The sequence below is a fragment of the Crocuta crocuta genome, unplaced genomic scaffold (genome assembly GCF_008692635.1).
Source record: "Crocuta crocuta isolate KB4526 unplaced genomic scaffold, BGI_CrCroc_1.0 scaffold14, whole genome shotgun sequence".
Classification (NCBI taxonomy): domain Eukaryota; kingdom Metazoa; phylum Chordata; class Mammalia; order Carnivora; family Hyaenidae; genus Crocuta; species Crocuta crocuta.
The window spans coordinates 2,369,133-2,383,783 of record NW_027530209.1 but is presented as its reverse complement, the minus strand read 5'-3'; the positions used below and the strand labels follow the sequence as shown (position 1 = coordinate 2,383,783).

The 14,651-nt window shown below is 37.3% G+C and overlaps 1 protein-coding gene across 1 annotated transcript in view; it reads left to right on the top strand.

Moving 5' to 3' along the window:
• Window positions 1-4,647: 4,647 nt before the first annotated feature.
• The window catches only part of SDHAF3 (succinate dehydrogenase complex assembly factor 3), a 65,994-nt gene continuing 55,990 nt past the window's right edge, over window positions 4,648-14,651 (top strand). Inside the window, exon 1 of the mRNA XM_077765360.1 lies at window positions 4,648-4,960. Coding sequence (XP_077621486.1) covers window positions 4,787-4,960 — 174 coding nt within the window. The 5' untranslated portion in view covers window positions 4,648-4,786. The remainder of the gene's footprint in view (window positions 4,961-14,651) is intronic.

Sequence of the window (14,651 nt, the reverse complement as noted above, 5' to 3'; positions counted from 1 at the left end):
GATTTCATTCTTTTTTAATGGCTAGGTAATATTCCAGTGTGTGTGTGTGTGTGTGTGTGTGTGTGTGTGGGTGGGTGTGGGTGTGGGTGTGTTTGTGCCACATCTTCTTTATTAATCTATTGGTAGACACTTGGGCTGCTTCCATAATTTGGCTCTTGTAAAACAAGGCTGCAATAAACAGGGGTGTGCATATCCCTTTGAATTAGTGTTTTTATATTCTTTGGGTAAATACCCAGTAGTGGGACTACTGGATTGTAGGGTAGATCTATTTTCAATTTTTTGAGAAATCTCCATACTGTTTTCCACAGTGACTACATCACTTTGCATTCCCACCAACAGTGCGTGAGGGTTCATTTATCTCCACATCCTCACCAACACTTAGTATTTCTTGTGAAAACAACATATTCCTTTAAGCATACTCAGAACCTCAAAAAATTGTGTGGAAGGCCCCAAAGGAAATTTGAAGAAATTCCTTTTCCCTATAAGTTGATAAATTACAACTGATTCATTGATTATAATGCAGTAAAATTAGACAAGAGTTATGAAAGAGAGGCAAAAGTCAATTTTTACACCAACTAAATAACATTTGGGAAAGGAGGAAATAAGTGTAAGTGATGAACTATTTCACATGAAACTCACAGTGCATGGCCAAAGCAGGAGTCAGCAATCATTCTTAAGGTTTGCTTTTCTATATCAGCATTAACTTTTAAAAAATTTAATGTGTTTTTTTCCTCAGTGTAAGATATTTTCACTGCTCAAAAACTACAGAAAAGTATATTCTTCCATCCTTATCCTCTCTGCCTGGCCAAACTCATCCCTATAGGTAACTTAAAAAAAAAATCAGTCTTTGGTTTATCTTTTTGCACAATGAGGGAAATACTACATAAGTTCTTTTTCCATTCTCTTTTATGCAAAATCTTGCCTACTGTATCAGATGTTCTCCTGTTAACTAAGATATTAGATTTTGTGTTGAGAAATTCATTGATTTCTTATTATTTTAAAATCAGAAATGGGTGTTGACTTTGTCAGATGTTTTCAGCTTCTGTGGCAATGGTCAGGTTTTTTTTTTCCCTTAGAAAAAATTAGTATCTTTAGTATCTTAAATTATTATACATGACAATGTATCTCAACTTTGGTTGATTTTCCATCCTCATTTATCAACAATTGTAAACATTTAAAACATTCCTTATAGTTAGATCTTCCTCTCCAGGTAGAAACACATTTAGTTCCTCTTTGGTATTTCTTGTGTAACATGTTTCAGAAACTTAGAAATATACCAAATGAAGACTAATATGTTTTCCAAAGTGACTTTCAAAGAATAGATTTCCCATGAATTTATTTGCTTCTCTCATTCCTGAACTGTTATGTTTTAAGTTTGAAATTTGGGCTTTCAAGATGATCTGCTTCCTTACCACTGCATTTCGGTACTTAGAGATACTCGGCTACCAAGTAAAAATGTTTAAAGAAGTCTTTCCTCTTACATATTCACCTCCACATAGTAATGTTCCTATTTGGGACTCGAAGGTAAAGTAGAAAATGAGAGACCATTTCTGGTTTTGTTTGGGGGACTATAGGTGATTAACATGGTTAAGTCCAATTTATTCATCTTTCCAGGCCTCTAAGCATATGAAAGCTGTATGGATCAAAGTTGTATCTTGTTCCAGGCATTTAACTTTTCATTATTTTCAAAGATTGAAAATTTGGCATTTAGTAGCCATAAATTAAAAAATGAGCCACATGGCAACCAAATCCAAGCCTGAGGTTGTGTTTCCATACCTACCGGCATGAAGCAGTTTCCAAGTCTTTCCCCTCCAGCCTCTCCGATTCACTAACCATTTCTCATTCTGCTGTAGAGGAAAAGGCTTTAACTAATATTATTTGCAAGTAAGAATTATTTTCAACATGTCCATGCAAAGACTAGGGCACACTACAAAGTAACAATACAGTATGCTCCTCACAGGTGTCTCCTTTCTCCTTTCAGTTTATTTTTTCTTATTCATTGATTTTTCTCTACCTCCTTTGTCCTCACAGTTCTCTGTCTGCTTGTCAGAAACCTTCTCTAGCAGCCTCTTCTATCTCTATTTGTGTGGAGTTGGTCTGCACAAATTCCACACGGCATACTTCAATTGCTGGGTATACTGTGGTTGTTATATTTTGTGTACCCTGAAAGGCTTGGGGGTTTGTTCCACATAGAGTTTTGAGGAGCCCTTTCTCTTAAAAGTATTTTCAAAGCAATTATTTCAGAATGGATATGTGTTTGCTTCAAACTACACAAGAAAATTTTGAAGGGACTCTGGGAGAAATCATGATTAGATTATAGATTTGGGAAGTACTGACAATTGTCTAACCCAGCACAGATAGGCACAGAGTGGTTGAGTGACTTGCTTAAAAGCACATGGGAAAAAGAAACACATGGAGGAAGAATAAAGGAAAGGCCTGCATGTGTTCTAATCTGAATTAGTGACCAGGAATATAACTCAGATCTTATTTTTAATTCATGGCTATTTTGACCACAAGAGGAAAACTGGTCAGCCTGAATTGGAAGGAAGGTCAAGTAAACAGAGAAAGTCTTGTCCTCAAAATATACCTCATTGTCCAGCTCATTGTAAAAAAATAAATAAATAAATAAAGGTCATCTATCATTATAGATGTTATTGCTTGATTCCTCTTCCCAAGGCCTAACCGCTATGTCTTGGCTTCTTTTTCACCCATCATTTGCCATTTCTGAGTATTGATTGCCCAATCAATGTTCTCTGAACCTTTTCTGCTCCCTTTAGGCTGAATTGAATCTTTCATTGTTATTTTTTATTAATTCATTGGCAGAATGTTTTTTCCACATTTTAATAAGAGCTTTGGCTCTGAAAGAAGTATTTATTATACATATAATTTAGCTCCAAAGGAAACTAGAAAAAAAGCAAACGAACAAGAAATTAATTTTCAATTTATAGGGATATTAACAGATGAAGTATGGTTAAAAAAAATGTCCTGAAGTAAAATAACCACACTGCCATTCAATCCTTGCCATTAATGTGGTTTGTCATAATACCAAATTAAATCCATTTTTTAAAAATGTTCTGTGCTCTTTTAAACAAAATTTTTTTTTCTAAATTTTAAGCAGAAGGAAAAAGTCCATTCAAGGTAATCAGTATTAGAGTACTTAGTATTTGTCAGGCACTGTGGTCGGCCCTGAAAAGGGTTCTAAAATGAGTAAGCCCCTGCCCTTATTAGCCGGGTGTGTCTTTGTCTTTCACAAAGTCTTTGCACAGAAAGAAGTCTGTGAGGGAATCACACAAATTCCTACACTGCCCCTTCATCACTAGGTCATATGAGTCATTTGACACCCTCAAGGTCAGAAATGCCTGCCCTCCTGGAGTGTGTGTGTGGGAGAGACAATAAGCAAATAAGTAACATTTGTGTTAGAGAAAAAAAGAGGGGCCTTAGGAAGTTCTTGGCATGGTGATGTTGCAATTTCAAATACAGTCGCCAAGGAGGGTCTTAGAAGGGGACCTGAAGTACTGAGCTGGGTGAAATGAAGATGTGAGACAAGAAGACATATATATGGCAGGGCATTCCAAGCACAGAGAACACCAAGTGAAGGCCCTCAGTTGGGTGTGTGCCTGGCCTCTTCAAAGATGAACTAGGAGCTAAAATACAAGTGTGGCTGGAACTGGTCAACTAGGGAGACAGCAGTAGGAGAAAATTAAGAGAGTTAAGAAGTGGAGAGACTTTGGGTTTTACTGGAGGATTCTGTTGAGCATAGGAGTAACATGATCTAATTTACAGTTTAGGTGGATCATGGCCAAAGCTGATAATAGCCAGAAGCAGGAATACAAGAAGCTATCACAATATCAGGAGGTACTGACTGGAGAGAGAGAGAGAGAGAGACACGGTCGTAATGGAGAGTATGGTGAGAAATGGTCGAATTGGGCAAACATTTTGTTAGTGAAGTCATCAGGATTTGCTGAAGAATCAAAGGTGTGATGGGAGAGAAGGAATGAGGCCCACTTGCTGCCAGCTTTGGAAACCAGTCACATTCTCAGCAGCATCTTTGCAAAAGGTGGAGATTTTTAAACGTCCTGGTTTTACGTTTTCATCTCCGACTGTTTATTCAGTATCTCCAGGATCGTGGCCCTGGAAACAACACACTCAAAATGTTTCTCTGTGATTCTTCAGCCAATTTGACTGGAGCTAATGAAACCTGCTGGCTTCGGGCTCACTTGAGTTCCATGAAAGAGGCTACACATTGAGGGTACAAATTGCGAGCACAGCGCTGTGCAAAGTATGTGGGTAGGTGATCTCGTGAATGTACAGATCAATCCTAATTCCCCTCCGATCCCTCTCGGAGAAGAGAAACACTCAAAGACACCTGAGGTAGGTCAAACCAAGCACGGAAGGCTTCCTGGAGGAGGCTGATTTTGAAAAAGGCTTTCTCAGACCTGTACCAGGAGGGTAAGAGGAATGGAAAAGAGAATGCGGCGTGACTGAGGGGTGACGAACGGCACACGCCAGAACTCCAGCTGTTTGCCATTCCCCGGACTTCAGTAGCCGCACCTCAGGCGTAGCTCCACTAAGGCCACGCCCCCTCCAGGGAAGGACCGCCCATTTCCCCCGTCCGCCACAGCAGCTCGGGTTTCCGGAAGGTCCTGATTTTAGAGCGGACCAAACCGGATGAAGGTGGGGTGCCCTCTTCCGCCCGTGTTCCGGTTCACTGAGACCCCGCTTCTGAGCGGGGTGGGTACGCGTCGTCCTTTGGCGCAGGCGCGGTGTGCGGTCCACGCTCGCTGCTATGCCCGCCGGGCACGTCTCGCGGGTCCGCGCCTTGTATCGGCGCATCTTGCTGCTGCACCGGGGTCTGCCCCCAGACCTCAAAGCCCTTGGTGACCAATACGTGAAGGACGAGTTTAGGAGACATAAGACCGTTGGTTCTGACGAGGCCCGGCGTTTCTTGCAGGAATGGGAGGCAAGTGAATGCCACCTTTTCTTTGCCCCAGACCCTCAAAGGTGTCCCGTTTGTCCCTGTGCGAGACCGCCTGTCTCTGCTGGTTTCCCCCGGGCTCCACGCAGGGTCAAACAGCGGCAGCCTGTTCCGTTTGAATTCAACAGCACGAAGCTGTTCAAACAGTACTTCCCAAAGTTACATCCCGTGCACGTCTATTTCTGCCACCGGTTCCTGGCGGGAGCAGATCTCGTTACATCAGCGTCTCCAAAACAGTTGGTCTTGAACTCGTGCCAGGCTCTGGAGGGGTGAGGATGGGAGGTTACAGAACTGAATAAATCACCGTCAAGCAGCTTTCTGCCTCTCCAGTGCCTTGCACGTAGCAAGCGCCTATCGGTAAATTAATGATTTTCTCGTAACCGAGTTTTCAGACTTAGAGGCTTGTTTCCATACGGTTTTTTAAATTCCCGTGCTCTTCCGTGGGTCTCAATAATGTTCTCAGTTGACTGATACAGATATCAGATACGACTGCAAGCGGTGGAGGAGAAAACTGCTCAAAGTCAGGTGGAAGTTGGTTTCTCGGGAATTTCAAGTTCCGTTAGTTTGTTGCCTTGCCCTGTATCATTGCATTAAATCTCAGACACAGCGTTAGGGATTAGCTCTTTGCCTACCCATCCCTTTTTAGAGTGAGGGCATTTAGATATTTAGAGTTTTGCCGAATTGCCCTTAGTTATGATTTGCAAATATCAATAAATGCATGGAATTGGAAATTAGAGCGTCATCTCATGTATTTGAAAGCATGAAGCGGTGTTAGAAAAAGAGCAGAGGTAAGTGATTCTTTGAAAGCTTAAAAAGTTGATGGCTAGATTGATGTCGGGTTTTTTTTAAATTATAAAGATTATGGTTAGAGTGAACACTGAATCTCAGAATTCTTGATTGTAGCTTGCAAGACGGTTATTTAGGACAATGGTGAAATTTAGAACTTTTATAAAAATCATGTGTGTTGGAGGTAATTAGACTGCATGGAGGCAGGGAAGTTGAATCTTAAATGCAAATTGCTTTCTTTTAATATGGTAACTTGGTCTTGGAGCCAGAAGAACTGGATTCGGCTTTAGGTTCTGGAATTTATTAAATTTCACATCACTTAATTTTTCCTAGTCTTATTTTCTTATCTGCAAAAATAATCGCAGTATCTATGCACCTCTAAATTAGTGTATGTAAATTTATTTATAAGCACTTTGTAAATTGGTAATTGCAGTGAATCTGTAAGAAATTAGGGTGTTTAAGTGACATTTTTTAAAGCTAGGTCAGTTTGTGGCAGGACAGGAAGGAGACTCTAGCTCTGCGTTGAGAAGATAATAAGGGCACTTGGAGAGGTCCTAAAGTATAAGAACTTGGAAGCCTTCTAGCAAGCGTAGACACTCAGAATAAATTGATAATAGGCTGGAGGAGAGACAAAAGTAGAAACAACCAGGTAAATTAAAAAATGTGTTGATCAACCTAGGAGGCTTGGTATCAGGAATTCACCTCCCCCCTTTTTTTAAACCTGTCAAAGTAATTTTAGGCTTATAGAAGATTTTCAGAGGCAGTGCTGATTTCCCATATATTCTACATCCATCTTCTCCTTAATGTTAAATTAACATCATACATAACCATGGTGCAGTTCTCAAAAATAATATAACATTAAAAAATAAGGAAGTTAACATTGTTACAGGAACGTTATCTCCAGGCCTTATTCACATTTTGCCAGTATATCCACTAAAGTTCTTAATCAGTTGCAGGATCCAATCCAGGATCCCACATTGCATTTAGTCATCCTGCCTCCTTATTTTTCTCTAGCCTATGACAGTTCTTCAATCTTTTCTTATCTTTCATGTGTTTGACACTCTTTTAAAAAATACTGGTAAGTTGTTTTGTAGAATATCTCTCAGTCTGGGTTTGCCTGATCTTTTCTTCCCCTCATGATTAGACTGATGGTGTGCATTAGTGGGAGGGACACCACGATAGTGATGTTTCTCAACACATCATATCAGAGGGCACGTGATAACATGACTTACTGTTTGTGATATTAACTGTGATCACTTGATTAAGGTGATATCTGCCAAGTTTCTCCATTGTAAAGTTATTATTTTCCCTTTTGAAATTAGTGTATCTTTTGGGAGCATACTCTGATGATATACAAGTATTTTATTTCTCCTTAAACTTTGCCAACCAGTTTAGCATTCATCGATGGATCTTGCAGTTGAGTTCTTGTGGTGATTTTCTATTTCTCTCATTCTCTCTGAATTTATATCTTGGAATATTTCTGTAGGTAAGCCTTGTCCCTTCTTCCCTATTATTGATGTAGTATTTTCATTTATTTTTTTGTAATGAATAAAAGTGTATTCTGTGGGGCTAGGACCCTGTAATTAATGAGTTAGCAGCTGGGTAAAGATTAGTTTAAACCTAGTGTTCTATTTGGATAAAGTAATAATTCTCACAGTTTCAAGGCAGCTCAGTCTTTCTCAAGCCTGGGAGTTAGAAGGGGGGTAGGGTGGATTCTGCCAAGAGAGCTAGTTTTTCTATTCCAAGGATGAAGGCTAGAGAAGATTCTAATGACTTGGAGGGGACCAGAACTTGGCTAGCACAGCGATACTGGCAAGTGATATCTTTCAGTCTTCTGGGTTTTTCTCTTATGTGTTACTCGAAACATCCAATTTATGATTGTTATATCTGTCGCTACTAGTTATGGCATGGATTTCTGTTGTTTTGGTTAATAATGATTATATATTTGGCACACGTGAGTATTACTAGCTTGCTACTTCTGTTTATGACAAGCTAATTAATTGAGAGTAATAAAGTTGTAGACTTACTGTTTTTTGTGGACTTTGGTATTTGATATTCTCTCATATACTTCTAAAATTACTTAAGAACTTGAATGGATCCTGAATTTGTTTTACTCTAAAGGGTAAATTTGGGTATGGGTACCACTGGGGAAAAGAGAAGGGAAAGATCCAGGCATTTTAGAGGTCCCAGCATTAGAAGGGAAGTTCTCAGTTCCTTTCATTTGTAATCAGGGAAAACTGTGGCAAATGATGGATGGAATTCATCTGGGGAACTTTTCTGTTCAAGGACCACTTAGGGGAAGGTAAGAGGAAAGTATTTCATTTTATCTTAAGGATAAAAATGTATATGCTTACATACAGAGAAAATAGTGAATTTATATAATATCTTACCATAAGAGGAAAAAAATGTAGGTTCAGGAAGAGATGCTGGGAATCTGTTAGGGAGAATGTTCAATATCTGGTTGGTAAGATGTTTATTGTAATCTTACCTCAGATCTTTTAGGAAGTAGCTGTTAGTGGAATTGGGGTTGGGTAGATCAGGGGTCTTATTATTGCATTTAAAAAGTTTTAACTGCTCAGTTTTGAAGAATAGCTGATTTAGGTCATGCTTTCTTTTTTTTTTTTTCCCCCCTCTCTGCCTGCCCTGTTGTGGTGAGAACTATTCACCCCTTATTTTCTGGGAAATCAGAATAAGTGTGGAAGATTAAATAGCAAGCAAAACATGCTTGTGACAGAATGTGAGATGAAGAGTGAAAAACAGCTCTTGGGACCCACTCTAAACGGATTCCATGTGTTTAATTTTTCCTTTTCTTTTTTTTCTTTTTTTTTTTTTTAAATGTTTTCTTTATTTCTAGGAGAGAGAGAGACAGCGTGAGCAGGGGAGGGTCAGAGAGAGAGGGAGTCACAGACTGAAACAGGCTCCAGGCTCTGAGCTGGCAGTCAGCACAGAGCCCGACGCGGGGCCCAAACCCACGAACCACGAGATCATGACCTAAGTCGGACGCTTAACCGACTAAGCCACCCAGGCGCCCCTAATTTTTCCTTTTCTAACCCCATTTGTTTATGTCTATTGTTTTCTTACCTGGTTTCTTTTGTTTTTCTTAAGTAGCTGCTTTGCTCTGAGTCTGTTGGGGGATGTTTATAGTACTTGTTTCTGGAAAAAGCCAAATGGCCTACACATTCTATAAATAGTTATTGATCACTTATTATTTCCAGGCAAAGTGCTAGGCATTGTGGGACACAAAAAAGAATAATAATTGCATTTTACTTTCATGGTATCCAAAATTAAGTAGCGTGTATTGGATTATTATAATACAGTATAGGGGCGCCTTGATGGCTCAGTTGGTTGAGCATCTGACTTCAGCTCAGGTCATGATCTCATGGTTCGGTTCGTGAGTTCTAGGCCGCATCAGGCTCACTGCTCTAAGCACAGAATCCACTTCAGATCCTCTGTTTCCCCCCTCTCTCTGCCCCTTCCCTGCTCACTCTCAAAAATAAATAAACATTAAAAAAATTATAATACAGTATGAAGTGTCTGTTAAATTAGATGAGAGCAAGTAGGGAGTGTAGAAAGTTGAAGGCCACATATAATGTCCAAGCTGAGTCTTGAGCAAGCAAGTCACAGTTACCATGTCAAGAAAAAGACTTTCTAGAAAGAGGCATTAACATATGCAGAGGTACTAAGGTAAGAAACGGTATGTCTTTTTCCAGGATTTGCAGTGATGTATTTAGAATTTAGTGTCATATATGAGAGATTAGGAAGAGATAAAGTTAGAGAGGTGACAAGAGACAGGATATTCTCCTAAGGATTTTAGGTTTTTATTTGGAATCCCTGAAAGATTTTAAGCAGTGGTGAAATGATTCAAATTATATTCTAGAAAGATCACTTTAGCAGCAGTATAAAGGAATGATTGAAGGATGAGTCAGATTGAAGGTAGGGAGAATTATTAGGAGAGATGTAGGAATCCCAAATATATATGTGCCTGAACAATGACAGACGTTGAGAACCCGGAGTGTGGATTTAAGTGTTACCCTTTTTTTAAAAAAAATTTTTTTTTTTTTTAAATTTCTAGGAGAGAGAGAGACAGCATGAGCAGGGGAGGGTCAGAGAGAGAGGGAGTCACAGACTGAAACAGGCTCCAGGCTCTGAGCCGGCAGTCAGCACAGAGCCCGATACGGGGCTCGAACCCACGAACCGCGAGATCATGACCTAAGTGAAAGTCAGACGCTTAACCGACTAAGCCACGCAGGTGCCACAAGTGTTACCCTTTTTAAGGTAGAATGGGTCTTGACTTGGTGACTGATGGAAGATTAGTAAAAGAGGAGGATATAGAATGGATAACTCTCAGAGGTTTGAACATGATGCCAGTAACCAGACTAGGGTCTATAGAAAGGGCAGGTGAAGAATGAGTATACTATGGGACATTTTGTGTTAAGCATTCCGGTGGGACAGTCTGGTGTCTCATACTCAGGAGACAGATCGTGGCTGGAGATAGAGAATTGGAATTCATTATCTGTAGTTAGTTGGTGGTTCAAAGGTATGGTTGAAAGTGCCCAGGTTGGGTATAACTTGGAGGAAGGTAGGCAGAAAAAGACCACCAACTTTTAGAAGTTAAGAGAAAGAAAGTAGAGTGTATTGCTAGAACTGTTTTATTCTTTTCTACTGTATTTGGTTGGTTTCTAGCTACTTCTGCAAAGGAACATACTTTTGTCTTTCTTATGCTTAATTCTTTAGATTTGTATGATAGTCTAGATATTATATGTAACATTGCTTTCTTGTTTTATTTTGTTGTATTTGCAAAGGGGATGTGCTTCAGAGTTTATGTAACCATCCATTTGTAACTCACAAGGGGTATCTTTGTCTTACTTATGACTTTGAAGTAGATCATCAGATAAAATATATGATTAAGTTGCATGTCACCTATATTTAGAGTTTCCTTAACTTGGGATAATTAGGCTTAAATGGGTATTTTGCAGTTTTTATAATTGTATGCCTTTCTTACCTAATTTGGGGACCTCATTTGGTTGCTTTTGAACATCCTGATTTGTAGTTTGTGTTTGAGCTTGCAGAAGAAAAGGAATTCCCTGTCTGTTCCATAGATGGATCATAGATGTTGGGGGATGTATCTATCAAGTGTGAGGGAGTCATTTGTGAACCTCTCAGTCGTGCTGTTTATTCAGCAAGTTCCTCAATGTAGTGTTTTTGTGATGGTTTATTGGATGGTGGTGGTTTATTGGATGGTGATGTATGTTTTCTTCATTAAGCTTTACTTTTTAAAAAAAATTTTAGACATATTGTGGTCCTTATCTAATTGTTGAACGGGAGAAAAGGACAAGATATAAAACTGTCTATCCTTGGAACATAAAATTTTTTTTCCTCTCTGAAATATTTGGCTTTGTAGCCAAATGCTTTTAAAATATTGTTTTTATTTAGGAATATTTAACTTTTATTGATGTCATGAGATGTGTTATAACAATGCTTGTGTTATAAACAGCTAAAGGTATTTTTAAAATCCTAATTTGATCATATTGCTTGTATTGACGTTACTGAAACATAGAGGTATGTTTCTTTTATTTAAATGATTTAAAATTTATTTGAATTTACAGATTTAAAATAATGGTGGTAGTATAATAATATTAATATGCTAGTGGTTATGGTTCTAAAATCCATCTCTACACCCAACGTGGAGCTTGTGCTCATGACCTTGAGATCAAGAGTCATATGCTTTACTGACTGAGCCAGTCACCCTAAAAAAATAAAGAAAATAGATTTGTATGTGTGCATGTATATATAACACAGTCTTAAAATTTTGAGATAAGTGTTTGCACAGAATTTAAGAAGATAAGGATTGTATGTGCATAGGTTTACTGGTTTAACATACTGGTTTTTTTTTTGAAAAGCTATTTTACACTTGCTTAAGAAGAACAAATGTCTGAAATTTTACACAGTGTTAGAATTGAAAGGGAGCGTCAGATTGCTAAAATAAATTCATTTTTAATTTTCAGTTAATGCACTTTAAAATAAAGTCAAGGTAATGGACGCACATAGTTAAAAATTCATTAGTAGAACAGGGCTTATAATAAAAAGCAATACTTTTTATTCCTTATTTATATCTCTTTAATGAATGTTTTTCATTTTATTTCATTATGTCTCAAATGTCTTGTGAATTTTGGTCATCTGTCCTTATTTACAAATAAAGCAGTAAGAAACAGAACTCTGCGTATATATAGGCTTGTTGATTGGAAACTTACTTTTAGGGCTACAGAGTTTCAATTAATCTCCCTTAGATTTGCTTCTCATTCCTAATTTCCTTATCCACCTGGTATTTGTGTTGAGTTGGTCCTGGTAGTTTGGCTTTATCTTCAGCTATATTCTCAGTTGTGTATTCTAAGCTTTGGCTCCCTCTATCTGCACTGTTTTATGAGCCATAGTCTTCTACCTGCTTTCTGTCTTGAGAAATGTATTGAAATCTCTTGGCTGCTAATGGCTCCATTGTTCTCTTAGTCATTATGGATTACTCCTTTTAGAAATTCTTTACCATCAGTTCAAGGAGGTTTTCAAGGGGAGGAAATAAGAAATACTCTGGTGCTATGATTTCTCCAGTCTGCCATCTTAACCTGGAACCTCTGTTTTTTCATTTTAAAAGAAAAAGTAACTGAGGCTTAAAGAGGTAAAATGACTTATTTGGTATCACACAGCTAGACAGGACAAAAATCTTGCCCTCTTACCTCATGAAATTAATGTTCCGAAAAAACATTATGCAACAAAAAAACATTTGCAATATAAATGTTTATAGTGTTTGCTTTGAATTTTGCTTGTCTGCTTGCAATAATTTTTGTATTTGATTCTTCTTCCAGTTTTTGTATTTTTCCTAAGGGAGAGAGCGGCTTCTTAATCATATTCTTATCTTCTACACCTCTAGTATAATAAGTAAAAGTTTAACTATTACTTAAATAATGATTTATTCATATGTTTATTAGCCCAAGATGCTAATTGTCGCAAGTTTCTTTCTCAAATTTTTTTTTCAGTAATGAGAATGTAAGTTGCCATGATAAAACTGTTAGCTATTGTTAAAGTTGGGCACATACATTTCTGTATAATTTTTGGAAGGTTTATTTAGGCCTCGGTAGTCTCAGTAAGAAAATAGTATTTTATCCTTGAAGACAGGAATGGACCAATACTTTTTTTTTTACCTCTAAGATATGCTTATATTAGATGAGTTAAAACTATATCAAATTGGCTTAATCTATTTTACACTTTTATGGTAACACTGGTTTTTCTCTCTAATTTTTTCTATTGGTTTTAGGGTGAAATGTTTTTATAGTAAATAGAATGGGTAAAAAATCATTCTGGTTTTTTTAAGATTTTATTTTTTTTAATTTATTTTTAAATTTACATCCAAGTTAGCATACAGTGCAACAACGGCTTAAGGAGTAGATTCCTTGATGCCCCTTACCCATTTAGCACATCCCCCTCCCTCCAACCCCTCCAGCAACCGGCTGTTTGTTCTCTATATTTAAGACACTTATGTTTTGTCCCCCTCCCTGTTTTTATATTATTTTTGCTTCCTTTCCCTTATGTTCATCTGTTTTATATCTTAAATTCCTCATATGAGTGAAGTCATATGATATTTGTCTTTCTCTGACTAATTTTACTTAGCATAATACCCTCTAGTTCCATCCATGTAGTTGGAAATGGCACATTGTACTTGTTTTTGTAATACAGTTACAATTAATATAAAGTTAATAACTTCTGAATTTTAGAAAGTTAAAAAGACAAATGGAATATATTTGGAATTAATGCGGTATATGATTAATAGCATTAATATAAAACACTAGCTTGGATAGTGAAAACACTAACAGCTTTAATAAAAGAATGGTTAAAAGTGACTTTAATCAGAGATCATTCTATGATTTACATACAAGGCTGTTAATTATGCTGCATGTATATGGTAATAATGAAAAATCTAAAGCCATGTAGATATCCAGTGGTGGAGGAAGAATGAAATGGTAGTGCAGCCGTATGACGGATGGGTTAGTATGCAGCTAGCAATAGCATTTCAGAAGAATTAATGGCATGGAAACCTGTTCATGTTATAAGTAAACAGAAACCGTGTTTATCTTTGGGTGACATGGATGATTGTAATTTTCTTCCTTGAACTTCCTGTTTTCCAGATTCTCCGCAAAGATCACAGCTACTTTAGTAGTTACAAGAAAGCCAATAAATGTAACTTTAAAAAATTCAGTTGGATATACTCAATATTTTTGTTACCAGTCTTGTATCATAAAGCACTTCAAGCAAACACCTTTAATGAGTTAAATACCAGCACCTTCTAAATATATTTCCTAATTTTGTCCTTTAAATTTTGTAGGTTAAACTTAAACTTCTTGATGTTTAATAAAAATGTCAGCTGTATATTTTGTGATTTCTTACTGAGTTTCGTAAGTGCAATGAAAAAACACATAGACATCTGTTTAACATTGTAAATGGCCGCTGAAATAAGATAGAAGAAATAAAAGGTATCTGGATTGGAAAGAAAGAAAGAAAACTGTCTTTATTCATAGACAATATGATTATGTGTGTAGAAACTCTGATGGAATCTATAAAAAAATCTAGAATAAGTAAGTTAGTTTAACAAGGTTGTATGATACATGATCAAGATACAAAAATTAAGTATTTTTATATACTAGCAAAAGCAAACTTGGAAATTAATATTTAAAAATTAACTTACCACCAAAAATATTAAATACTCAGGGATAAGTCAGACAAAGGATGTACAAACATATACACTGAAAACTATGAAGTATTGCTGAAAAAAATGTGTACGCTCAAAATTAAACTTTAGTTACTAACCATTAGAAGACCTATTTTAGAATCTTTAGTGCTCTAA